Source organism: Molossus molossus, unplaced genomic scaffold (genome assembly GCF_014108415.1).
Source record: "Molossus molossus isolate mMolMol1 unplaced genomic scaffold, mMolMol1.p scaffold_m16_p_18, whole genome shotgun sequence".
NCBI classification, from domain to species: Eukaryota; Metazoa; Chordata; class Mammalia; order Chiroptera; family Molossidae; genus Molossus; species Molossus molossus.
The window spans coordinates 40,927,510-40,955,018 of record NW_023425353.1 but is presented as its reverse complement, the minus strand read 5'-3'; the positions used below and the strand labels follow the sequence as shown (position 1 = coordinate 40,955,018).

The 27,509-nt window shown below is 34.7% G+C and overlaps 1 protein-coding gene across 3 annotated transcripts in view; it reads left to right on the top strand.

The window, feature by feature from the left end:
- The window catches only part of TBC1D5 (TBC1 domain family member 5), a 504,213-nt gene that overhangs the window by 234,474 nt on the left and 242,230 nt on the right, over positions 1-27,509 (top strand). For all 3 annotated transcript variants that reach the window (XM_036267496.1, XM_036267498.1, XM_036267497.1), the window contains one exon: positions 15,508-15,577. In XM_036267496.1, coding sequence (XP_036123389.1) covers positions 15,508-15,577 — 70 coding nt within the window. The remainder of the gene's footprint in view (positions 1-15,507; positions 15,578-27,509) is intronic.

The following is a 27,509-nucleotide window of genomic DNA, read 5'->3' as shown; positions in this document are numbered from 1 at the left end:
CAATTCTCAAAGTGTTTGTTATGCTACTTAGGGTATTTTTCAAGCACATACAGTTTAAGGGTGAATCCAAGATTTGTATCAATTCATGGACAGAATTAGAGTGCTTTCTTCTCCATGGTAACCCCCACACTCTCTGACTTGTTCCCTCAGAGCTTCTGCCTCTCATGCTATCATATGGTTTTACAGGAATGGGACCACTTTTGGGACAAAGTTATGAAAGAAGGAGAAAAGAAAAAAAAAAGGGAATTTCCCAGTCATAGTTCACACACAGGGGCCCCTTTTCTGAGTTTTCTATCCAGAAAGATAGCTTTTTTCTTCAGGGTTTCACATGCCCACATTACTGCTACCATTCACCTACTGTTGCAGTGTGGTTCTACAATTAGGCCTGGCCTTTAGGCAGGGGTGGAATGAAAAAAGGAAAAGAAAAGAGGATTATTTTTCTTTTCAGTCCCAGGAAAATAGGATTGGAATTTTTGCTCACTGTGCCTGCTGTTCTCAGTCAGATTCAGCCTGAAATGAGATCAGAGCTGGGAGATAGAGGGGAAAAAAAGAAACCAGAAAACTCACCAGCACATATCTTGTTCAATATACTTGCTATTATTAATTTTCTCAGAGTCCTCAAGAACTTGCTTTTTGTGCTTGCCCAGAGTCTTTAGTTGTGATCACTGGGGAAGAAAGAGACTTGCAGTGGTGCTCCTTGTCGGATGGGACTAGAAATCCCACTAGTAGTTCATAATGCCTATTTTACTAGTTATTTAAAATCTACATGTTTTTGTGATCCATATGTCAGTCCTATTTAGCACTCAAATTAATTTCTTATCTATGTACAAAGAACTTTATAAAGATAAATACAATTATTAACAATGCAATTTAGAAAATTCTTTTAGCCCTGGCCAGTTTGGCTCAGCGGTTAGAGCGTCAGCCTGCAGTCCGCAGAGACCCGGGTTCGGTTCCCGCTAAGGGCATGTACCTTGGCTGCAGTTTGTTCCCGGCCCTGGTTGGTTCGTGTGGGTGGCGGCCACTCTATGTATCCCTTTCACGTCGATGTTTCTCTCTCTTCCTCTCTCTCTCCTTCCCGCTCTGAGTAAAAAATGGACAAATGTCCTCAGGTGAGGATAAAAAAAAAAAAAAAAAAGTAAATTGTTATACGTAAGATGCTATGGTAACAGTATCATTAATATAGCTATTGTATCGTTATTTTGTACCTTGGAGTACAAGAGCTTCTTCTCCAGTTTCCTTCCATCCGCTCTCATCCCTCATCTGCCTTCAAATTGCTTCACCCTAATGTTCAAGTCATGTTTTAATTTTTTTTTTTTTATCCTCACCCAAGGACATTTTTGATATTTTGTTCAGATTGAGTGGGAGGGGGAGAGAGAGAGAAACATCAACGTGAAAGGGACACGTCGAGTGATTGCCGCCCACATGACCCATCCAGGATGGGGGACAAACTGCAACCAAGGTACATGCCCTTAGCGGGAACTGAACCCGGGTCTCTCTGGACCACAGGCCGATGCTCTAACCGCTGAGCCAAACCGGCCAGGGCAAGTTATGTTTTAATTTTTATTGATTGATTTTTTTTTTTTTTTTTTAGAGAGAAAGAGAAAGGGTGGGAGAGAGAGAGAAACTGACAGACATTGATTTGTTGTTCTACTTATTTATGCATTTATTATTGATTCTTGTATATGCCCTGACTGGGCATGGAATCTGCAACCTTGATGTATTGGGATAATGCTCTGTGAGACTGAGCTATGGGGCCAGGTCTTTAAGTTGTGTGTGTGTGTTTTTGTTTTGTTTTTTATCGTCACCCAAGGACTTTTTTTTTTTTTGCATTTATCTTCAGATAGAGTGAGAGGGAGAGAGGGAGGAAGAGAGAGAAAAAAACAACTCGTGAGAGAGACGCATCGATTGATTGTCACCTGCACGACCCCAACCGGGGCTGGGGGCAAACCGCGCCCAAGGTATGTGCCCTTAGAGGGAACTGAACCCGGGACTCTTTGGTCCATGAGCCAGCACTCTAACCACTGAGGCAAACCAACCAGGGCTCAGTTTGTGTTTTAAAAGCTAAAACCTGTCCAGCCGGTGTGGCTCAGTGCTTGAGCGTCAACCCATGCACCAAGAGGTCGCCAGTTCAATTCCCAGTCAGGACACATGCGCAGGTTGTGGGCCTGATTCCCCAGTGGGGAGCATGTAGGGGTGGCCAGTCGATGTTCTCGCTCATCGATATTTCTATCTCTTTTCCTCTCACTTCATCTCTCTTTAAAATCAATAAGGAAAAAAAAATTTTTTTAAAATAATAATGAAAGCTGCAAACCTTATCATTTTCTACTTCTGCTTAAAACCTTTCTTTGCTGATTTCCTATTTTTCTTGACCAAAATTCTGAACATAACTTTCATAAAGACCTGGCACAGTCTGATCCCTAGTAGAGTGTTCTTCGTCCATTTTGGGGGGTTGGTGACCCCCTCCTCTTTCTCATATGTGATTGTATAGTAGTAGGGTGTGTAACTTTATAACATTTTTCAAAGTTGTCATTGTACCTTGCTTTGACTGTTCCTCTCTTCTGCTAAAGTTTCAAAAAAATCAGGGATGTCTGGGATGGGTCTTGAGCATTTGGTTACTACCACTCTATATCATCAGTGGTAAAATCTAGGAGGTGCTCAACACATGATATTTGCAAGAATAAAAATAGTAGTAAAACTGTTGTTAAATAGTTTTAAAACTCATGTATCACATGACCCCCTGTACATGATTAGAAGTGTGAATTAGTAAATGCATTATTAATTAGGGCTCATAGCTACTTTGAATATTTTTTTATATTCTAAAAGAATAGTTAAGTTTTGTACATTATACATTTCCTAGCAAGTTTAAAAGAGGAGTCATATTTTTATATATTCTTAGTTATTATCAGGCTTAGGAAATCTGATAATATCCACTATGAAATAATTAAGCTTTATCATAAAATGGTAAATAGATCTTAGTTTATGGATTTAGAGTTTTTTCTTTGAAAATCAGATTTCGGTACAATTCTTGAATGTCATAACATAATTCTCAAAATAAGGTGTTTTTTATGGATTGATGAAAATATTTTAGAAATTTTTTTATTTGAAGAAAATGGTAAATGTTTAAAAAAAATTTTTTTTTATCCTCACCTGAGGACATTTTTCCATTTTTTATTCAGATAGAGTAGGAGGCAGAAAGAGGAAAAGAAAGAGAGAGAGAGAAACATCAGTGTGAAAGGGACACATTGAGTGGCTGCCACCTGCACGACCAACTAGGGCCGGGGACAAACTGCAACCAAGGTACATGCGGGAAGCGAACCCGGACCACAGGTCAACGCTCTAACTGCTGAGCCAAACCGGCCAGGGCAAATGTTTAAAATTTTTTGGTACTGTATTTGAGGATTTGAGATTACCTTATTTAATTTGACAAATTTAGTAAATTATTTGTAATACTAAAGATATATTTGAGAATATTTACTCTTGATTCTTCATCTGAGCTTTGTAATTTTATCATTAAAATACCTATTATGCTTTTATTTTATTTTATTTTTTTATCCTCACCTGAGGATATTTTTGCATTTATCTTCAGATACAGCAAAGGGGAGAAAGGGGGGAAGAGAGAGAGAGAAACATGGAGGGAGGGAGACACATTGAGTGGTTGCCACTCACACGACCCCAACTGGCACCAGGGACAAACTGCAACCGAGGTATGTACCCTTAGCCAGAACCAAACCTGGGACTCTCTGGTCCACAGGCTGACGCTCTAACTGCTGAGCCAAACCAGCCAGGGCCTGTTATGCCTTTTACATAGATTTTGGTATAAGTCCTTGTTGGGTTACCTGTCATTTAAAAGTCACAAATAGGATTCCTTACCCCAGTTCATCAATGGTAATTTATTTCTTTCAGATAGTTTCCACTTTATTTTTGATACCTAAAAGGGATTTTTATTATTATTATTATTTTTTATTTTTTTTACTCTTAATACGTTGTTGGGTTTATTAAAAAGTAAGGAAACCTCCAAGGACTAAACACCCTCTGCCAAGACAAACACAACAAGACAATGGGAAACTGAAACTAAAGTATGGAATGGTAACTAACAGGTAAACAGGAAAGTTAGGCTAAATGTTGAAATAAGCACTGTGATAGGCAAATTCTGTCTAGGGCAGAGGTACAGTGAGAGAACTTAACTTGATAGGTGGTTAAAATAGTTTCAGGCTAATAGCAGTTTCTGACTCCTGGCAGAAACCAATGCACCCAAATAGGAATGCACCTTCAAGTTAGGTCATTAGCATTCCCACAGATTAAATTCAACAAAAAATGAGCTCACAATCAGTGATCACCAAATTATAAGGAAATGAGCCACTGTGTTTGAGAGTCAGCAATATAATAAACAATATATTTAGACACCTTAGACACATAGTTTGGCTATTGGAATTACCAAATACAGAACATAAAACAATCATGTATAAACATTTAAAGAAATACAAGGTGGAATCACACCAGTACACAACACACATGCATACACACACACACACACACACACACACAGAATATAGAAGAAATGCCTATCAAAAATGGCCAAAATTTTGAATACAAACCAAATAAAACTTGCATAAATGAAAATTATCATTGATGATATAAACATCTCATCAGTTGGATTAAATAGATTGGATGTAGCTGAAGAGATATATTATGAACTGGAAAATAGATTTGAAGGAATTACCCAGAATACAGCACAGAGAGCAAAGGAGATGTGAAATATGACAAGGAGGTTAAAAGATGGAAGGAAGAATAAGAAGGTCTACTGTGCAACTGAGACCAACAAGGAAAGAAGAGAGGAAGCCAATGTGAGGGTATATTTGAAGAGATAATGGCTGGGAGTGGTTCAGAACTTTACAGTATCCACACCCAGACATAGTATAACAAATTTGCAGAAAATCAAAGATAAAGAGATCTTCTACACAACCAGAAAAAAGAAACAAATTGATTACAAAAGAAAATTGCATTTAGCCCTAGCCTGTGCCGTTCAGTTGATTGGGTGTTGTCCCATGCACCAAGAGGCTGCTGGTTTGATTCCCAGGTTAGGGGTTGGATCCCCAGTGGAGGCCATGCAGGAGGCAGCCAATTGGTGTTCCTACCCTAACATCAATGTTTCTCTCTTCTCCCTTCCTCTCTCTCTAAAAACCAGTAAACTATTTTTTTAAAAAGTAAGAAACAAGAACCATGGAAAAAATAGGTATTTTAAAAGAAGCAAAAAGTGCCCTGGCCGGTTTGGCTCAGCGGTTAGAGCGTCAGCCTGCAGTACAGAGAGACCCGGGTTCGGTTCCCGCTAAGGGCACGTACCTCGGTTGCAGTTTGTCCCCAGCTCTGGTGGTCGTGCGGGTGGCAGCCACTCGATGTGTCCTTTCACATCGATGTTTCTCTCTCTCTCTCTTCCTCTCTCTCCCTCCTGCTCTATCTGAACAAAAAATGGAAAAATGTCCTCGGGTGAGGATAAATAAAATAAAATAAAATAAAAGAAGCCAAAAGTTAGATGGTAGATACAAAATGTATCACTAATCTTAAAAAAAAGGTAATGTGCTAAACTCTCCAGCTAAATGACAGAGATGATCAGATATACTATTTTTAAATTTTAGCTATATGTGGTCTATTAAGAGCCACTTCTAAAACATAAGGACACTAAAAGGCTGAAAATAAGGGTACTCAACTGCTACATCAGAAAAATACCAACTAAAGGAAAATCGGGGTGGTTTATTAGTATCAAAAAGGCATTAAGTTAAATATTACTGTAAGAGATAAAGGAAGTTCCTAATAATGATAAAAATTTTGGTACATCTGAAAGATAAAACAGTTTAGCTAATAAAACAGCCTCAAAATATCCAAAGCCAGAATGAATAGAACTACAGAGAAAATTTGATAAATCCATGATTATTATTATTATTTTTTATTTGATATAAATTTAATTTTCATTCAAAACTTGATTCATATACATAATATTTGTAGTGGGAGGACAACAATAAAACAGAATGTAAAAGATAGATTCTTCCTTCCAAAGTTGAGACATACAAATATCAAAACAATTGTGATGATAAGGCAATAAGGAAATAACTATGTTTTGTTTCTTAATTATCCTGTCTTTCTCTCTTTTTTTCCCTCCCTCCCTCTCTCTATTCTACTCTCTTTATAAATCAATGGAAAAATATACTCAAGTGAGGGTTAACAAAAAGAAAAGAAAAGAAATACTAATCTTCTTTCTGTTGCTATGGATTTACCTGTTTTAGATTTTCATATAATGGAATCATACATTTTTTTTTATATAATAATGCTAACACTAATATTTATGCAGCTTTTTTCTATGTGCCAGTTACATTGTTAAGTTATTCACATGTATTTTCTTTTTTTTTTTTTTTCTTTGCAGTTTTTTTATTTTTTATTTATTTTATTTTTTTGTTACACCTATTTCTTCTTTTTTACCCCATTGGCACCCCCCTCCCCACCCCGCCCCCGGCTTCATTGTCCATGTCAGTTGGTCATGCATACATGCATGTAAGTTCTGTGGTTCATCTCTTCCCACCCCACCCCCCACCCCCTCTTCTGAGGGATGTCAGTCTGTGCCCTACTTCCATGTTTCTGGGTCTACCATATTCCTCAGACCGTTATGTTCATTATATTCCGTATATAAGTGAGATCATGTGGGATTTTTTTTGTTTTGTTTTGTGTTTTTTCCTTTATTGATTTTAGAGGGAGAGGAAGGGAAAAGAAGAAAGAGATAGAAACATCGATGAGAGAGAACATTGATTGGCCGCCTCCTGCATGGTCCCACTGGGGATTTGGTCCACAACCTGGGCATGTGCCCTGACCAGGAGTTGAACCAGCAACCTCTTGGTGCATGGTCGATGCTCAACCACTGAGCCCCACTGGCTGGGCAAAAAGGGAGTTTTTAAATGTGAACTATCTCAAGTTAAATACTGGGGGTTAATGGGTTTGTTCATGTTTGATGAGATCTTGTCCACTAGATGATAACCAATCTTAAAGGATCTCTCACTGATTGTAATACTGAAAATGGGAAGTTCCCAAAGGAATCTGTTTGGTAGGAAAAGGTATTTCCTGTTCTATACATTGAAGAAAAAGAATATATAAATATTTTACAGTTACTATTTGAAAGATTTATAGAAAATGAAATAGGACTTTAATACCAGGTGTATTTTATTTTATTTAGCAAATATATATATATATTTATAATATATTTATTTAGCAAATATGTATATTACTTTTGTTATATATATTTATTTAGGCCTTAAACAGATCATTTATTGCCAGTGTTAGAATTCCATAAGTATCAGTTAGATTTTCTTTGAAAAGCTATTGTAAGTGTGGCAGGGATGGGGAGTTCATTGAAACTTTTGTTAGACTAGCAGCAAAACTAAATATGTCAAAGTTTACACCCAATCGTTATATTTGTATTTTTAGTAAGAAAAAATATATATCAAAGGGAAAATTAGATAATAATTATTTTTGGTCTTAATACTTTTTCTCCAAGTTTAAAGAAATATATTTATTGTCAACACATTTATTTCTGAGGAAGCTCTTCTCAAAGTCTATTTGGTTATTTAACTACTTAGTATAAATGTGTTTTGAATTGTCCAAATTACAGCATTGGCATTGTGTAACTTTTTTTGTAGGAAGGTGCTTTCAAGGGCCAGGTAGTCCACGTAGTCCAATAGCAGTGTTCTGCTTGTCATCTCAAATTTGCATCCTCCCCCCAATAATCAGTACATGCTACCGGTCATATTATGATAGTGTACAGAGTTGGTACAGCTCAATGCCATTCACTACTATTGCTGGAAAATGAGATAAAAGCTTGTGCCTCATTGATATTCCATAGTAAATGGTAACATGAGATACCAGAAATTTCTTTATTTGGAACAAATTGCATTGCCTTGTACAAAAAGAGACTGTCTCTTTTAGCATAGTAGACGTTTACTATTTGGGGCTAGAAATGACTCATAGGTCATTAGAATAATTTGTGAAGACTTAAAAGTAGGGAATTCTGTACCCAACCCATGATTATATAATCTCACCTCTCTCTTTCTCTGGCTCTCTCTCTCTCTCTGCCCCTTCTCACTACTCCCTTCGTTACCCTCCTTCTCTCCTCATCTCTCACCATTGCATCTGCACCCACGCATGCACATACCCTACATACCTGCTCCCAGGTGATGTGGATGATCATGTTCACATGAACATAATCTGATCTGGTCCTATCTTTCTTATAATCACTGTAGATGGTATGACCCAGAAAATTAATTTTGCATTAAAATTTTGTTTTCTTGCCCAGCCGATGTGGCTCAGTGGTTGAGTGTCCACCCAAGCACCAAGGGGTCACCGGTTCAATTCTGGTCAGGATACATGTCCAGGTGGTGGGCCAGATTCCCAGTGAGGGGCATGCAGGAGGCGGCCAGTCAATGTTCTCTCTCATCAATGTTCTCTCTCATCGATGTTTCTCTCTCTCCCTCTCACTTTCTCTTTCTCTCTAAAAAAAAATTCTGTTTTCTTGAATGATTCTCAGTCTACTTATTTTTTCTGAGACATCAGCAGCTTTAAATCCACGGAGTGCCTAGAGAAATAACAATATGCCTCAAATTGACATTCATAAAAAATAGAAATATTTGCGTATTATTACATATTAACTTCAACTGGGTATTTTACATGTGATTATATAGGCCTTAGAATTGGACCTTAGTTCCATTCAATTGCATAATAATGAATTTTTTAAAGCTTGTTTTATACTGATTCATGTGTAATATATACTATACTGTAGTTTCAGTTTATTACTAGATTGAGTATAGTTTTAGTTCCTTATCTACATTTTATCAATTCTGATAACAGTTATATATATTAAGCTCATGCATTAGATGACTTTATATTTCAAGACCAATATACTTTAAATTTACTATTTTTCTACTCTTTGTTTACAGGGTCGGGCAAAAGTAGGTTTACAATTGTTTTTATGGAAAACAACAATAATAAATAATATAAAAATAAACTGTTTCATGTACTTACAAATGTTAACCTACTTTTACCCTATCCTGTATATTATATTCAATATTTGGTATGATCACCATCAGGAAGGATATTAAAAGGATACCACAAATTTTACATGCCCTCATTCTATAATTCATGAAAGATACTTCTTGATAATTAAAAAAAAAAAAATACATCAGAAACGTTTTGTAATTACTAAGAGAAAAAAGTTGCAATTTTCAATTACTTAAATTATGAATAAGTTTATTCTCTTTCAATAGAATTAATATCCTCTGCTTTTTATTCTTTCACTGGTTCCAGTATCTTAAATACATTGATTAAAGTGTTCCTGAAAATAATAGCTGTAATTTATTAAGGACTTAACATTGTGCTATATTCTACACTAAATACTTTACCTGCGCTTATTTTATTTAATTCTCATAACCACACTTTCTGATAGAAGTTATCTTCTCCTTTTACAAATGAGGAAACTGAGATATTGAGCAGATAAGTAACGTATCAGGCTCTCATAATGCATATGTTGATGTGTTTGATGTTATTATACAGGTCTCATAGGCTCTGTTTACTTTTTTTTCTTTTTGCTCCTTGGACTTAATAATTTTAGTAGCCCAATCATCAAGGTTTGTGTTTCTGTCTTCTACGTGCTCACACATATTGTCGAACTCCTCTAATGAATTTTTATTTCAGTTATTGTATTTTCCAACTCCAGAAATTGTTTTCGTTTATTATTTCTTTTTATTGATATTCTTAATTTGTTCATTCATTGTTTACCTGATTTCCTTTCTTTCTTTATCTATTTTTTTTCCTCTTTGAGCATCATTAAGAAAGTTGTTTTAAAATTTTTGTTTAGTAATTGTAATTTCTAGATTCCTCAGGGATAGTTTCTGTCCATTTATTTTTGTTCCTTTGATGAGTTGTGCTTTCCATTTCTTTGTGTCCTTTGTGATTTTGTTGTTGTTGACAACTGGATATTTGAATATTATTATTTGGTAATTCTGGGTATCAGGTTCCCCCATTCACCAAAGTGTGCTATTTTTTATATTCTTAAAACTGTTTTAGTTTTGTGTGTAGTGACTTTCTAAAAATATTTTCGCTAATATTTAGACCTTGACATATGTAGTCATTGCAGTTTTTATTTCTTAGTTTGTGTTCTGCTAGGGTTTTAACAAGAGATTTCCCTGAATGTCAGGGCCTAAAACAACCACAACATAAGCAAACAAAAAATAAACGTTTCTTTGTCTTTGTGGATTGACTCTGTGCTATGATAGTCCTTCATTTGTTAGCCAGGCTTGTACTCATCCTAGTGATCAACTTAACTTGGAAGCTTAAGCTTTTCTCAGTTTCTTTCTGATCATGCAGCTTATCCCATGCATGTGTATGGTCTTCTACTTTCCCCTGTATACCTGGGTGCTTTTGAATGTCCTAATTTCCCAAAGAAACTCTCATAAGCCGTCGGTCCCAGGCCTTAAGTGGTCAATTTTATGTTTCAGTGGTAATCTTTGCCCATGCTTCTGCATTTGCTGGTTTTTAGTTTGTTTGGTTTACAGTGTGTTGACAAGCAGTTCCCACTATATATATTTTTGTTAGATGAAAAAGAGATGAGCATCTTGTTTTAGTCTTTCAAGTTAGTACACATTTGCACAGTTATTTGCAAATAGATCTTTTCTGCTATCCCTGGAACCTCCAGGTACTAGGTTCCCATGCTGGAGCTGGTTTTCCTCTTCAAAACTGTACCAGGGAGGGTAGAGCAAGGGCAAGTATTCCCTTGTTTCAATGCTTGTTTTCAGTGGTTCCGAGGGAGGGTAATTTGGAGTTGTGTTCTCCCACTCTGTTGATGTAATTGCTTTCTTTTTAAAATAATTATATTAATGATTTAATAGGAATAACAAAAAATTTAATCTCAAATTAAAATATTCCACTTAAAATTTATTTATTTAAAATAGTTTTTGTGTATTTGTTTTACATCTGAATTTTCCCTATCTAAAAAATAATTTGAAAATATTACATAAAGAACTAAATGAGACCATTAAATCAATAGAAAGTAGATAAATTGACAGTAATAGAGGAAATGAAAAAAATACTAAGTACATAAATTTTTTGTATTGAGCACTGTGAGTGGTCCTGAATTTTAGCATAAATAATTAGCCTAGAAAGACTGTTGTTTATCTGATTCCTGAAATGAGGTGATACCTTTAGTGTGGCTATACTGATACCAGATCTTATGCTTTGCCTTTACCATGTGTCAATATGAATATAATTAATTCATAGATTTTAAAAAAAATCATTACTTAAAATGGGATTCTAAATGTAACTAAAACATTTCAGTAGTAATGCTAATTCCTTGAAAAGACAGAAAAGATTGTATAGGTCTTTCTACTAACATTTATACCATCTTATCCTATCACAACTAAAATGTGGTTACCCATAGCTTTGTTTTTAGTGAGTGTGAACCAGATCTTTTTTCCCCTTCTTTCTATTAAATGTTCATCACACATACTTGGTGACATTTCTCTTACAATTCATGGATAAACCCCTTTTTATTATGTAATAGTTACCAGAATTTATACCTACTGTGATGTGATACTCTAAAACTTGATGTTTTTTAGATGTACACTGAAGGCACAATTGAGTACATGTGCTTATTCATAGCATTATTCTGGTTCTTTTAAACCTGAAACCTAGCTTAAAATCTCTGGTTCTTCATAAAGCACATACTTGTGCATAAAAAGCACTATAGAATCTATTGTAAACTTTCGTTTAGTGTGATCTCAACAGTGCACAGATAGATACTAAAAATGTCCTTCACTAAACATGACTGCAGTTAAGAGCTAAAAAGGAGTCTGGAATTCGATTTTCTTTCTTCGAAATATAAGTAACCACTATATGTATTATTGGTTTAATAAGTTAGATACATGTATATTAGAAATTACTAGTGGAAAATACTATGCTCTTTATATCCTCATATGAAGCAATATAACTACAAGCATTTTTTCAAATTAGACAACTTATTTTAATTGTGAATGTTATGAACTCATTTTACAAACTTACGAACTAATGAGAAATGTTATATAAATTTCAAACTGTAATGGTCCCAAGTAATTGATGAACTGTCTCCATAAATATATAATGCTAAACAATGTTATATTACTTATATAGTAACATAATATGTATGATATATTTTGTATATAATTATGTATTTATTTTTATTTATTTAAAAAATTTTTTTTAATCCTCACCCGAGGACATTTTTCAATATTTTGTTGAGATAGAGTGGGAGGAAGAGAGCGAGATAGAAACATCGGTGCGAAAGGGACAAATCCAGTGGCTGCCACCCACACGACCCAACCAGGGCCGGGGACAAACTGCAACCGAGGTACATGACAGCGGGAACCGAATCCGGGTCTCTCTCCGGACCGCAGGCGGACGCTCTAACCACTGAGCCAAACCGGCCAGGGCAATTATGCATTTATTTTAAATTTACTTAGTTATTTTACTGAGTCCAGATTATTTTACTGATTAATTTATGTTAAATATTGAAATATCTTTAAAATCATAATTATATTTTAAATTTTACTTTATTGTTCAATTGCTTTTTAAGCAAGTGTTAATTGTTATCTTAAAACATTTAAGTATTTGTGTTCTTTGATCATTTAAAAGTCTTTGTGTAAGATTACTTTAATAATGTATTTGTGTGTGTGTGTCTGTGAGAAAGAGTGTTAGTTCTGAAAACAACTGATGCATCCTTTTATAGTTACTGCTACCTGGTAACTTAGTTCTAGAATTAAGAGCAACTAAAAACATTATATTAAACTCTCTTGCACCCTCTGTTGTTTTTTTTAGGGAACACTACAACATACCTTCCCATATTATTGTGTTAGGCTTATTAAAATCCCTGATAAAATTAATACTTAGATATTATACTTACCTTAAAATTAAGTTGATAGTAAATTAATATTTGTTTATAATTCTTATTTGTTGTTTATTGTGTTACAGAGATGTTTTTAATTGTAAAGCAGCTTAAAAATGAACGATGAGCCTTTCTGTTTGTCTTTGATTTTTCCTACTTACCAGTTTTAAATCCCTCCAAATGTTTCAAACAAATGAAAGTCTCTACAGGATATAGCACACTCTATATACAATTTTCAAGAATTGCAAACTCTGTTGTTGTGGGGTTTTTTTGGTAAACCTTTCAATTGTCAGACAATTTCCTTCCAAAGTCTGGAATCGTCCATACTAAAATTAAGAATTTATACCTGTAAGAAACAGATGTTTTCATAAGCATTTGCTATAATTAATTTCAACCAGAGGATTGAAGGAACAAAGCAGTGTTTTCCTCTTCAAAACTTTATTGCCTTTTCCTCGTATAGCAAACTCTGAAATCTCTTCTCTAATATTGTTTAGAGAAACAATTGTACTCCTTATTTGGTATGTTTTTGAGAAAGAAAAACTGCTTTTTTCTCTTATTACCATACTTTGAAGGTTACATTTAATGTGATATATTAATTTCATAACAGGTATAAAATGAAGAACACTTTTGTAATGTATTATGACAAAACCTAGTTTTTTTAAAAACCTGGAAGTCTTAATTAATGGAAGGATTTTATATTTGATCTGTAAATATCAGCGGAAGGCAAGAAATGTTCTATTGGTGAGATTTTATATATTTAAGTAATCATAATCTTTCATTTTAGAGAGAAGGCTCATATTTTTCAATATATGATGTACTTATTCTATGCTGATTATGGAGTGTTTCACAGGAAGTGTCTGCAAGCTGTTATATAACATGTGTTGTAGGAAATTTTCATTTAGCAAGATAGAAACTAATTACTTAAATTTTATTGTAATACTATTAATTTTTTTAAAGGAAATGAACTATTTTGAATGAGAATTCTTACGGTACTCATGTTTTTAAAGAATTAACGAAGTGTACCCAGCTAGATTGATCTTAAACACTTAACTTTTTTTGGATTATTTTCTTCTATAATAATTGTCAACATCTTCAAGTTCTATAATCCATTTTAGGATTTTTGTTTAATCAAAAAAAACAAAGTACATTTTGAAAAAATGAAATAGAGTTAAAAGTTCGTAAGTGGGCTCAGTCCAGTTCTTGTCCTCCTGGAACTTGGGTGCAGCTGCAAAGATTCTGAAGGGAACCAACATTCTTGACTAATCTGTCAACGGTAAAGTGTGCAAAGAAAAATAGGTAGCTGTCATTAAAATTACATTTCAGCTTTCAATAACCATTTAATGAGTAGCATAATTATATAAGTATGGTACTTTAAGTACTATACTCAATAATTAAAAATAATCTCATCTTTAAAGTGAAAGCTCTGTAATTACTATTTGACTTAACCAGGACCACTGTGATGATCTCCAGTGGCACCTTAGCTTGTTCAGAGTGGATTAAAAGTATAAATTAAAATTGGATGTATAATTAAATTATTAAGCTTTAAATATCATAAAAAGGTATATAACCTGATGTTTGAAAGTTACATTATAGGAATTAGGAGTATAAAATATAGTCAGATTATAGTCTTTTTATTTGTTTCTAAAACTAAATATGTTTTATAGTAGTATACTGTGGTTTCATAAAACTATACTTTGTAGTATACATTTAAAATTTTAAACTATTAATATTAAACTTTTGTCAATAAGAATATGTATTTTATATTGTGACATTGGTAAGCATTTTTAACTCCTTTAGCAAATTTATTTCTATTCTATAATTTTAAACTGATAGGTATAAATTTGTTCTAAATCTGAATTTATGAATATGCCAGTTTCTGAAGTGAAAATGTTTTATTTTCTAAATGTTTGATATTACTACATGAGGCAGACATACTTTTTGATGTTATTTAAAAAAAAAAGTTTAAACTGTTGAACTTTTGCCCACAGCTAAAACCTAAGTTTTGGGAAGAATATTAAGACGTATTCAAAGCTCACTAGAATGCATTGTTGTTCATCACCTCCCAATTCTGCTTTCTATTTTACTTCTGTGCTTATCAGATGTTTAGATAGGGTGAACTGGAGGCTGGAAAACATTCTAAGTCTGCTCTCTGGCGGCTTCTTTTGACTTTACCAGTGGTCAGGGAGACTGACTTGGTCATTAACATACAGTTGCCCTTTGTTTATAAACATTAGTGTAGGATTAAGTGGTTTATAAAATTTGGCTAGCCTGTGACTCATAAGAAGAAAATGTCTGTACTGGACTTCATTTGTTCCTGGTAACAATCACTTTGGCAGTATTCCTATCTACCTTAGAAGCAGTTTTATTGGTTTATATCTTAGCATCAAAATCAATTTTTGGCCTAATGGGCTCTGATTATAAAAGACATTTGGGGGAGGGATAAGGGGATATACACCTTCTGACCCAACATACTGCATAGAGCTTTCACATAGTAACTTTTCAACGGAAATATTCAGTTCTGTAATCTCCGTTATTTCAGTGTTTTTAAATTTTTTTTCCAGGAGACTCAAATAAAAATGGAAGAAGAACCAGTTCTACCTTAGATTCTGATGGGACTTTTAATTCCTATAGGTAGGTGATGAATGCATAGATACATAATATTACAAGATAATGTACAAAATGCCCAATTTTATAGGACTCTAACCTTAGAGTAGTAAGGAACCTATACTTTAAAAATATGACAAATGTAAAGGATATTATGACATGCTATTGTTCTTCAGATTTATTGAATAATGGAAAATGTGGCTTTCTAAATTCTTAAATGAATGGACTTGCTATAGACATCTGTTGTTAACCTTTGTTGGGATAATTGGAATGAATGCACATGTGTATGAAGCTTCATTATAATCCATTGTTGTTTTTGTTTTATCAGTATATGTGTTATAGTACTAAAGGCTTCCTTTTTAAGTTTTCTGCTAAAACGTAATGTACTGCTTATGAGCAACTAAGAGTATAAAATGTAATCTGTGGTTACATTAAGTGCTGTCTGTTAATATCCTGTTTGGCTCTTCAGCAAACAGGACAGTTATGGTCTCAACTAGTGATTTTTTAAAAAGGATACACTAGTTAAGAAAATAATGTATCTTATTTATTCTTTGTTAATATTCTCCTTTTAACTTGAATTTGCTTGAGTGTTTATGGAGTTTGTACCTTTATAACAGAGAAACCTAGAAAGAAGAAAGACTAAAGTATTACCAGTAATATTTGAAAATGTATATACTGAGCCAGAATGATATAAGAACTAGATTTACTTTTAGGGGAAAATGTACAGATTCAATAATAGTACATTTTGGCATTATAGACAGCAAAGCAGATTGTTGAAGAAATACTTTAATTTGAGTACACTGTCCTTATGGTTAATTAGTTCTGATACTTGTGTAATGACACTGTAAAATATATGCAAGAACCATTGTACACTTGGAAACTCATTTGAATATTAAGCTGTCACTCCTTTTATATTATAAATATGGAATTTATGCTTAGAATCTTTATATTTTTATTTGAACACATACTCTGTATTCCTAATAGGAACTGTGTTATTTGTTTCCTCAGATCCCAGGCAAGCTTTTAACATCTAGAGTAGGGCCTTGTATACGGGAAGCACTTAATAAGAAGGTGCTACATGTGAAAGTTTTTACAGTTTGTTTATGAATTCCAGAAATGAGATGGTAATTGAAACACTTGACATCTTTATTTTATACCAGTTGGGGTCTGTATAAATAATCAGTCGTTCAAGTGTCACGGATACTGCAAAAGGCTGATGTTCCCAGGGTGTTCTAGAAGGTATTATCACAGCAGTGAGGCTTGTATGTTGTCATTATGTTTTCACTGTACCTATCTTACCTTATAAATGCTGCCATTCTCCAGATCATTTTGGTGCCGAAGTGTGATGTAAACTTGGAATTTGACATATTAAATAATATGTGGAATCCTCTCTCTGAACACGTTATAGCTGATCACCCCAAATAAATAGGTGAATGTAACCAATAGTTAAATAAAGATTTATGATTTGGCGTGTAACTGAGGAATGTTAATATGATAATTCATGTGAAATCTATGGTGGCAATATCATTATTAGATATAAATACAATAAAAAATAACCAAGGCAAAAGGAAAATTAAGATATATTTCAAAGGAAGGAAAATCTATATGTATATAAATTTTGTTGGTAAATTATATTTTACAATTACATTTATAGTTTTGCTAATTATAGTAAATAATGGACATAATATAAAGTTAAGAGAAATGTGTTAATGTGAATGCAAAGTATTATCTTGCAATTTATTTTCTTCTTGAATAGTTTGAAGATTAAAGGATCTTAGTTTTATTGGATGATAATTGTATTTTGAAAATGAACTCCTAATGCAACTTTGCACAATAAATACTAATGTTGTTAACTAATATATTTTTAATCAATGCCTGTCAGTGTTGTAATGTTAAGATATTAATTTATTGTTGTAATTAAAAAGGCAAGATAAAAAGCTCAGGTGGTACAGTATATAAAAACAAGCTTTCAGTAGTTGGCAGGCCAGTGCTCTTATTAAATAGTATTATAGTATTTAAAGTATGAAATGAATATTTTTCTACTCAGTAGGCAATAGCTCTTACAATATAATGAGTTTACTTGTGAATTTGACACTTGGGTTAAATGCAGAATTCATAGAAACACAGCTCTGGGGTATATTTTCATATTAAGGTTAACTGATAAAACCTAGGAATTGTTGCAGAATCACACTAAAATGGCAACAGAATTGTCAGTAAAATTTACTTTTGTAAATGAAAATGATTTTTCTCCTGCCATCATAGCCCTTTTAAACTAACTAGAAATAGGTCATTGGAAAAATGTGAATATTCCAACCCTCAGACATCCTAGCAGTTCTACCTTTGTATTATTTGAACTGCCTCAGAAATCCTGACCTTCCTGCACAGCTAGACAATTCTGGCTGTCGGCCTAGTATGAACATATACAAGCTGTATATACTTGGGTCCAAGATAATGATTAGCCTTAATTTGTCATCTATAAAATGGATGCATCCTTCTCACAACTGTTTTAACGACTGAGATAAAATACATGAAACAAAGCCTTTGGAAAATCTAAGTGCAAAGCCATGACATTATTATTCTTTTATGCTTACCTCATGTAAATTGTCAACTTTGTGGCCTTAGTCCTCATTTGACCTTCAAACGGGTGTAGTCTTTTATAGCATATGCCAAGGTTTATTATCTTTTGAATTGATCACCTACATCTATATTTTAACCATTATTTGTTTCTATTATTGTGGGCCTAGATTTTCAGTTTCAAGAGGACTGTATTCTTATTGTTGTTAAAAAAAAATTTTTTTTTTAAATATGTTTTTATAGGAGAGAGAGAGAGAGAGAAACAACAATCGGCTGCCTCCTGCATGCTCCCTACTCGGAATCGAGCCAGCAGCCTGGTCATGTGCCCTGACCAGGAATTGAACTGGTGACCTCTTGGTGCATGGGACTATGCTAAACCAACTGAGCCACACAGAACAGGGCTGTTGTTTTGTTTTGTTTTTGTTTGTTTGTTAGTAATGCCTAAACACAGTGAGTTGGTTCTAATCCTGACGTCAGAGACTTTGGACAAATTTTAGCCTCACTTTCCACATCTTTAAAATGGGAGTAATAAAACACACTTATGAGTAGTTAATGAGGTAATATCATGTGGTAAATGCTGAATAAATATTACCTGATTTTATCTTCCAGTTGATATCATCATCATTGTCATCATTGTTATCTTTTTGGTAATGTAGAATTTTTTTTTATAGTGCTTTAATATAGAGACACTAAAAGGAAATTTTTTAAAAAATGTGTCTCACAGGAAAAATAACTTTTGTCTGTTAGCAGAAGGAAAGCTAAGAATAAGCTTAACCTAAGGCTTGAAACTCTCAGTCTCTGATACAGTATTTTAAATTGCCTGTGTATAACAAAAGTGTACACATAGTAAAGATGAAAGGAAGATGTTTTACTGTTAGTATGACTTCAGAGATGGATGTTTGGAATTTTGACAAAAAATATTTGAAATTTAAAATCGATGGACCCTAACTATAGCTTTGTGTGCCTAATGTTTATAGATTTGTTTTTTATAGGCTGGGAGGTTTTACTTTGGATTTGTGTCTTTTGTGGTTTTTGCTTCATTGATTCAAGATAGAGTGTAGCTGCTTTTAACTCCTAAGGCACCAGTATGATTGTTATATGATGCCTGGGTAATAGAGTAGATCTTGTTTTGGCAGTTTTTGTTAAAATTTGGTTGCATATATCCTAACTAATTTGACTTATTAAAATTGAAAAAGCATAAAAATTGAAAAGATATTATTCGTGTATGTATTATATCTTGTAATTTTGGGAGGAGACCAATTTTCATGTTTTCTGTCAGATGATATGAGCTTTCTGTATTTCTTATAAAACCATTAAAACTGAGAGACTCCTTGCTGGGTATGAAAGAAAAGTAGTTTGCAATAGACATTTAACCAAGTGACTATAGTACAGGCCACATGGTAGAAGGAATATTCTCTCACTACCACCCACATCCCCTCTTTTCAAGGACGGCTGACCTTCTCTGCAAAGAGGCGAGCCCCTTGCCAGCATATATGACTACAGACTATTACATTAATCTGTTTAGCTGTAGTACCAGCTGCTTGCATGTTTTTAATTATCTTATTAGGTGGTATAACAGTGACCTATGATATCAATTGAAGGTGAATATTTTTAAATTTCTTTTTTTATCCTATGTTCTAAATATCTTGATTGATCAAATTATAACTTTCTACAAAAGTTCTTGGGAAGTCTGTATGGTTTTTGAGTCAATGTAACGCTTTTTAAAGTATGTCATAATTCCCAATATAGAAAATAACTTCATTTTTTCCTCATTAGGTAGTATTTATATAGCCACAGATCTTTGTTAAAATCCATTGGTTTAATAGTCAATTTAGTTAGAGAAAACTCAGACCAGTTTTTGGTATTCTCTGGGAAACTCAGAATAATGCTTAATTTTCAGACATTGTCTTGGCATTCTATAAATGGCATAGGTTGGAATATAAATCATTGTAGATTATTTTAAAATAAATTTGTATATTTAACTCTGATTTTCTATTTTCTGTATATATACCAATAAGTCATGTAGCCTACCCTACTTATTTTCAGATTTTAATTTCACATGATACCATTTCTGAGTATATTTTTCCAAGCTGTGCTGTTAAGAGAAATGTACTATCTTTTGGATTTTGGCAATTGGAAAATTTTCAAATAATATTTTGTAAACAGAATGTTGACTCCATGAGACACAGTTCAAAATAATAACAACCAGTGGTTGTTCAGTTATAAGTCAGAGCCAATAAACAAAGACTGTAATAATTTAGTTAGAAACCCTGATATTGAATGAAAAAAGAATGGTATTGGGATGTGCAAGGATTTCATATGTGTTTCTTTTAAATTAATAAATCCTACAACTGGGATAATAAGGTGGCTTGAGACTTGAAAAATTTATAAACACCTTAAATACTTAAAACAACACATTATGTTTTTTAATTAAGAAATATTCATAATCGTTGGCTTCTTATTATTTCCTCTAAAGAAATACTATATTTCAGATATCAAAAGAACTTTTGTTGAAGAAATAAAAGGGAATTTTCCCCCTTTCTATATTTTATTTTATTTCCTCGGTCTGAAGTGGTGGAGATGTAATTTCTTAATAATGTTCAGAGCTTCTAGAGTTGCCTCCTTTTCTCAGCATGGTATGTTCTATAGCCCACAAAGTCACAGCTGTGTAAGTTGGTTTTTAACATTTTAGTTGGGTTAGTTTTTACATTCTAAAAGTTAAGTCTTTTCTTGAATACAGAAAAATATATTGATTTCAACTTACTTTAGGCATTGAGTAAATTATTAAAATGAGCCTTCATGTTGTAGTCACAAAGATTTTTAAGTATCATCTTTACATGTAATAAGTAATTTGAGAGGAAGTGGGAAATAGGCTTCCATCACTTACCTTTATTTTTGGTATAATACCTTTTCCCCCTATTTGTAGGTAAGAATGTCTCTTCAAATAACAATGAAGCCATGATTCAAAATATTAGCGTAGAGGTAATAGAACAAAAGCATACTTTGGATTTAAAATTTAGAAATATGGATTTTGGTTACATTCTTAGTATGATATAAATGTGTTAATCTGTTATTTTTAAGAATACGAAGTCATAGAATCATTTGACTTGCTGAAAATTGTACTATATTAGTTTGTTAAAGCTGCTATAACAAAATACCAGAGACTAAGTAGTTTATAAACAGCAGAAATTTATTTCTCACAGTTCTGGGGACTGGGAAGTTTAAAGATTACAGTGCTGGCTGAGAGCCCACATCCTGGTTCCCACAGTCTTTTCACTGTGTTCTCACATGGTAGAAAAGGTGAGAGAACTCCCTGAGGACCGTCTTTGTAAGAGCACTAACCTCAGACTTCTGGGGACTTAATCATCTCCCAAAGCCCCCACTTCCAAACAGCATCACATTGTGTATTAGGATTCAATATATGAATTGGTGTGGGGGGGAGGGGGCACATTTAGTCTGTAGAATATATTAAAGAACTTAGAGACCAACCTGAGTTCCCCATCCCACTCCACCACCACTTGCCATCTTAAGTTCCTAAGGCCTTGCCATTTTAATTATTTTTCCAGGACATCATAGCTTAGTAAGTAGACGAGAAAGGAGAGCCTAGACTTAGGATTTCTTTTCTGATTCTTAGAGCATTGCTTTTCTCACATTGATGTGCTGCCCTTATTTGGTTGGGCATTTATATAATATAAACTTTTTAAGTTCTTAAGAATAAATACATGGTTTACGGAAACAATTTGGGAAAAACACACAGATAAACATAAGGATCCACCACTACTGACTCCACCATTTACTGACTGTGTGACCTTAGACAAGGTAATTGACTTATCTGATTCCTAATAACTTCATTTGTGAAATTGTAATGTTAACAGTTCCTGTATCATAGAGCAGCGATTTTCAACCTTTCCATCTCCTGGCATAAGAAACTAAGTACTAAATTCTACGGCACACCAAAAAATATATTTTTTGCCAATCTGACAAAAAATAGGTATAATTTTGATTCATTCACACCAGACAACTATTGTTGTGTTGGCTGTTGTCTTTTTTTTTATTTTTTTTTATTTGACAATCTAAGGAAAGAGAGGTCAGCATCCCTGATTAAATAGTCAGGTATTGCATGTTTTAAAAATTCTTGCTTAAGTAGCACCACAACCTTTACAGATAAATTAGAAGTTCAGAGACACAAAATGTGTTACCTTAGCATTTTCAAGAAACCAAAATGAGAATATTACTTTTTATTCTTATCTCCATAATACAGTCACATTTGAGAGAATAGATAAATATATTTTCTTGAAGTAACTTTATTATTTTGTATGATAGTGGAACTAGTCAGTATCTATGCTTCCTTATAATGTACAATCTGTCTGAACTAATTATTGATCACTTAAGGCTCTGGAAATATGTCACCTTCTATTTAAATAATTAACTGGTTTGTTTTCATGTACAGTCATGCACTGCATAACAATGTTTTGGTCAAAGACAAACTACATATGGAACAGTGGTCCCATAAGATGATAGTGGAGCCGAAAACTTCCTATTGCCTTGTGATGTCTCAGCCATCACAGTACAACACATTACTAGTGTGGTGATGCTGGTGTCAACAAACCTGCTGAGCTATCAGTCATATAAAAGTCCAGCATATGCAGTTATGTGGCTACATAATACTGATAATGATCATACATGACTGTATTATTGGTTTATGTATTTACTCTACTATACTTTTATCATTCTTTAAGAGTGTACTCTCAGCTTATTAAAAAAAGTTTGCTGTAAAACAGTGTCCTGTGTTACACTGGCAGTCCCTCATACATCTCGTTTAGTGCATGTCTTCATTGCATCATTTTCTCCTGTGCTTGATTTAATCTCATTTTGTTTATTCATTGTGACCCCCAAACATACAAAATTCACTGCTAGTGTTTCCAGTAAGAGGCCACATTGAGTGATTGACCTGGAGACAAAATTAAAAGTGATTAGGGATTAGGAAGGTGGAAAGTCAGTGATAGTTATTGCTTGCCAGTCAGGCAAGTCTCATTTCACCATAGCTGTGATCTTGAAGAATAAGAACAAAGTGATGGAAGCTGTTAAGATGTGCTTCACTGAAGGCAATGGGACTAACAAAAATTCAAGAAGGGCCTATGTCAGACATGGAGAAACCTCTAACAACCTGTATGGAAGACCAGACACAGAAGAGTATCTCTCAGGACCATGGTGATCATGGTGGAGCAAGAAGTTTGTTTTCATTGTTGAAAGAAAAGGTTGAACCTGGCTAGGATGTTGAATTTACTGCTAGTTCTTGATATTTTCAACACTTCACAAATTGTTATTCATTACATAATGTGAAAAGAGTGGTGAGTCTGTGGGTGCTGGCAGTTGGAGAATTTTGGGAAACTCCAGAAAAGCTGATTGTGGAGGTAAATTACTTGCCAGAGCAAATATTTAATATGGGTTAAACCTCCCTATTCTGGAAATGGGATGCCTGGAAGAACTTTGATAAGGAGGCCAAGTCACTGCCATGTTTCAAGGCTTTAATGGACAGGATAACAATCTTGCTTAGGGGCAATGTTGCAAGCTACAAATTGAAACCCTTTGTGGTCTGGCATAGTGAGAACCCCAGGACCTTCAAGTTTATCAGTAAGCACACACTGCCAGTATACTAAAGGAACAATAAGAAGTCATGAATGACCCAGTTCCTCTTCCAAGATGCTGCCCTGAATTGCTATGCCAGTGAAATGGAAAAATACTGTTTGGATAGCATACCTTTCAAATTTTTGCTGATTGTTGATAGTTCTCCTGTACTTCCTCTTTTTATTGTTGATCTTAATTCCAATATCAAAGTGGCGTTTCCCTCCACTTATTTGATTCAGCCAGCGGATCTAGGAGTTACAGCAGCTTTTGAGGCCTGCTACCTGAGAGGAAGACCTTTGCCCAGGCTATCACTGCAATGGAGGAAGACTCTGAGAAGACCTTGAAACAATTCTGAAGGATTTGGAAGGGTTACAGTATCTATGACTGCAACAAGATCTTTGCTTTGGCTTGGAGTGATGTTTTTGAGGCATGTATGAATGGTATCTGGAAGAAGATACTCAAGAAGTTTGTCCATGACTTCAGAGGATTTGCCAAAGATAAGTAGGTTGCAAAAATCAACAAGACTGTGGTTGAGATGGCAAACAACTTTAACCTGGGTGTGGATGAGGATGACATTGAGGAGCTCCTAGAAATGGTTCCTAAAGAATTGACTAGTAAGTTTTTGGAACTGTAACAAGAACTCATAGCTAGAGAAGAGGTAAGAGAAAAGGAAATCACAAGAGTAGAAAAAGAAGAACCTGGAAAAATTCACAGTGAAGGGTTTAACAGAAGCTTTTGCGGACCTCAACAGCTCCTTAAAAAGTTTGAAAGTATGAACCTGAACACTGAAAGGTTTTCATTATTAGAGAGGAATGTTTATGGTGGATTATCTGCTTACAAGCATATCTGTGATGGAAAAAAAAAAAAAAGAGAGAGACAAACCAAGTAAACCACTATGGACATATTTCTGAAAAAGTTATACCTCCTCAAGAAGAGTCTCAAGCAGGTCCTTCAGGAGGTATTCCAGAAGAAGGCATTGCTGTCATAGGAGATGAGATCTCCATGCATGTATTGTTCCTGAAGATCTTCCAGTGGGACAAGATATGGAGGTAGAAGACAATGATACTGATCCTGACCCTGGGTAGGTCTAGGCTGATGTGTGTGACTGTCTTAGTTTTTAACAAAAAAGTTTAAAAGGTAAAAAAATACATTTTTTTTTTCAGTAGAAAAATAGTTTATAGCAAAGGATAAAAATGAAAGAAGACCCCTGGCCAGTTTGGCTCAGCAGTTGGGAGCATCAGCCCAAGGACCAAAGGGTCTCGGGTTGGATTCCCAGTCAGGGGCATGTACCTGGGCTTTAGGCTCTATCTCTAGCCCTGGTCTCAGGGTCCTGTGGGAGGCAACCAATCCCTCTTACATCAATGCCCCCCCCCCCAAACACACTTTATTAGAAAACCAATGGAAAAAGTGTCCTCGGTGAGGATTAACCAAAAAAAAGAGAGAAAGAAAGAAGAACCCTAGCTGGGTGGCTCAGTTTGTTGGAGTTTTGTCCCATACACTAAAAAAGGTTGTGGGTTCGATTTCCGGTCAGGGCACATACCTAGGTTGCAGGTTTGATTCCCAGTCAGGGTGCATACAGGAGGCAATTGATTGATGTTTCTCTCTCACGTTGATGTTTCTCACTCTCTCTAAAATCAATAACCATATCCTTGAGTGAGGATTAAAAAAAAGATTTTTTGTACAAAAGTGCAGTGCGTATTTTAAGCTGTTATTACAGAAGAATAAAAAAGTTAAAAAATTAGCCCTGGTCAGTTTGGCTCAGCGGTTAGAGCGTCAGCCCACTGACCAGAGAGACCCAGGTTCAGTTCCCACTAAGGGCATGTACCTCGGTTGCAGTTTGTTCCTGGCCCCAGTTGGGGTTGTGTATGTGGCAACCAGTCAATGTGTCTCTCTCATGTCGATGTTTTTCTCTCTCTCTCTTCCTCCCTCTCTCCCTCCCGCTCTATATAAAGATAAATGCAAAAATGTCCTCGGGCGAGGATTTAAAAAAAAAAAGTTTAAAAATTAGAAGAGTATAAAGGATAAAAGTTATAGTAAGCTAAGGTTATTTCAAATAAAGAAATACATATTCATAAACTTAGTGCATCCTAGGTGTGTGATGTTTATAAAATCTACAGTAGTGTACAGTAATGGCCTTCACATTCACTTATACCCACTCACTAACTCACCCAGAGTTAATGCAAGCTCCATTCATGGTAAGTACCCTGTGCAGGCGACCGTTTTTTAAAATATTTTACACTATATTTTTACGGTACCTTTTCTATGTTTAGATATACAAATACATACTCTTGTGTTAAAATTGTCTACAGTATTTTTAGTACAGTAACATGCTGCACAGGTTTGTAGCCTAGAAGCAATAGCTGTACCACCTAGCCTATGTGTGTAGTAGGCTATGTGTGTGTTAGTGCACTCTATGATGTTTGCACATAAGAAAATTGCCTAAGGATACATTTCTCAGAACATATTTCCATCATTAAGTGATGCAAGACTATTCAGCCTTAAATTAACATAACCCAAACTGACTTGAGTGTACATATCACAGTGAGAGTTCCTTTCCTTCATAAACCCCTTCAAGCCCTCTTTGTTACCTGTAGCCAGGCTTTAGGGGACATTTGTTTTCATGTTTATTTACATTGTTAGCTGCAAGCTGCACTCATCTAAAGGCTGCGTAAATGTTTATCTTTGAAAAGACTGGCACACACTTGAAACATGAGGATAAGCTGCTCTGAGTCAGTCAGCACTGAGAGTCCCTTTCCCTGGACATTCTGTTTGCCCCTGGCGTTCCCAGTTGAAATGTGCCACTGTCATGTCAGCCTTGTGAGTTTTTGTACTTGAATGTGTAATGTATATTATTTGCATGCTGCATTTTTTAGGTATAGTAGTGAAATAGACAAAATCAATTAAATATTTGATCAGTGATGTTGAAGTACGTTGCTGGAGCTATAATTTGAGGAAATAATGCATAGGCTTAGGATTGAAACTTGGAAATTTATAAAATTTATAAAATCTTTTTAAACTTGCTATCTGTATGTTGGTCTGCTTTATATTGTTAGCTCTGTGTAATGCTTAATGTCTGATTTTTGATTTGTAACTTTAAAAGATACGGTCTAAGGATGAAATTTTCATAGAATATTTTACTAGAAATTGATATTCAATATTTGTCTATTTCCTATATCAGATTATCTTGCCTTTTGGGGGAAAGTAGCAGTGGTTAATAATCCAATTTTTTTTTTTTTTCCCTCACCCGAGGATATTTTTCCATTTTTTGTACAGATAGAGTGGGAGGGAGAGAGAGGAAGGGAGAGAGAGAGAGGAACATCGACGTGAAGGGACACATCGAGTGGCTGTCACCCACACGACCAACCAGGGCCCGGGACAAACTGCAACCGAAGTACGTGCCCTTAGCGGGAACTGAACCCGGGTCTCTCCCGACCGCAGGCCGACGCTCTAACCGCTGAGCCAAACTGGCCAGGGCAATAATCCAATTTTTTAATCTGGAGTTTTTATAAGTGCTTTTCTGACATGTTTATACCTTTTTTTTTGGTTCAAGAGAGCTAACATATCTCATTCTTCAATCTTTTATTGTACTCTTGTACACTCATTATAGGCAAGTCAGTATGCGGAACCTCCAACACTAAGACCCAAAGAGGAATAAAACAGAGACCTTGCCCCTGGTGTCCTCGTGGTCCAGGAGGGGAGGCAAACATGGGAGCAACTAACACAGAGGATGACAGGTGTTGCAGAGGGGGCATTTACC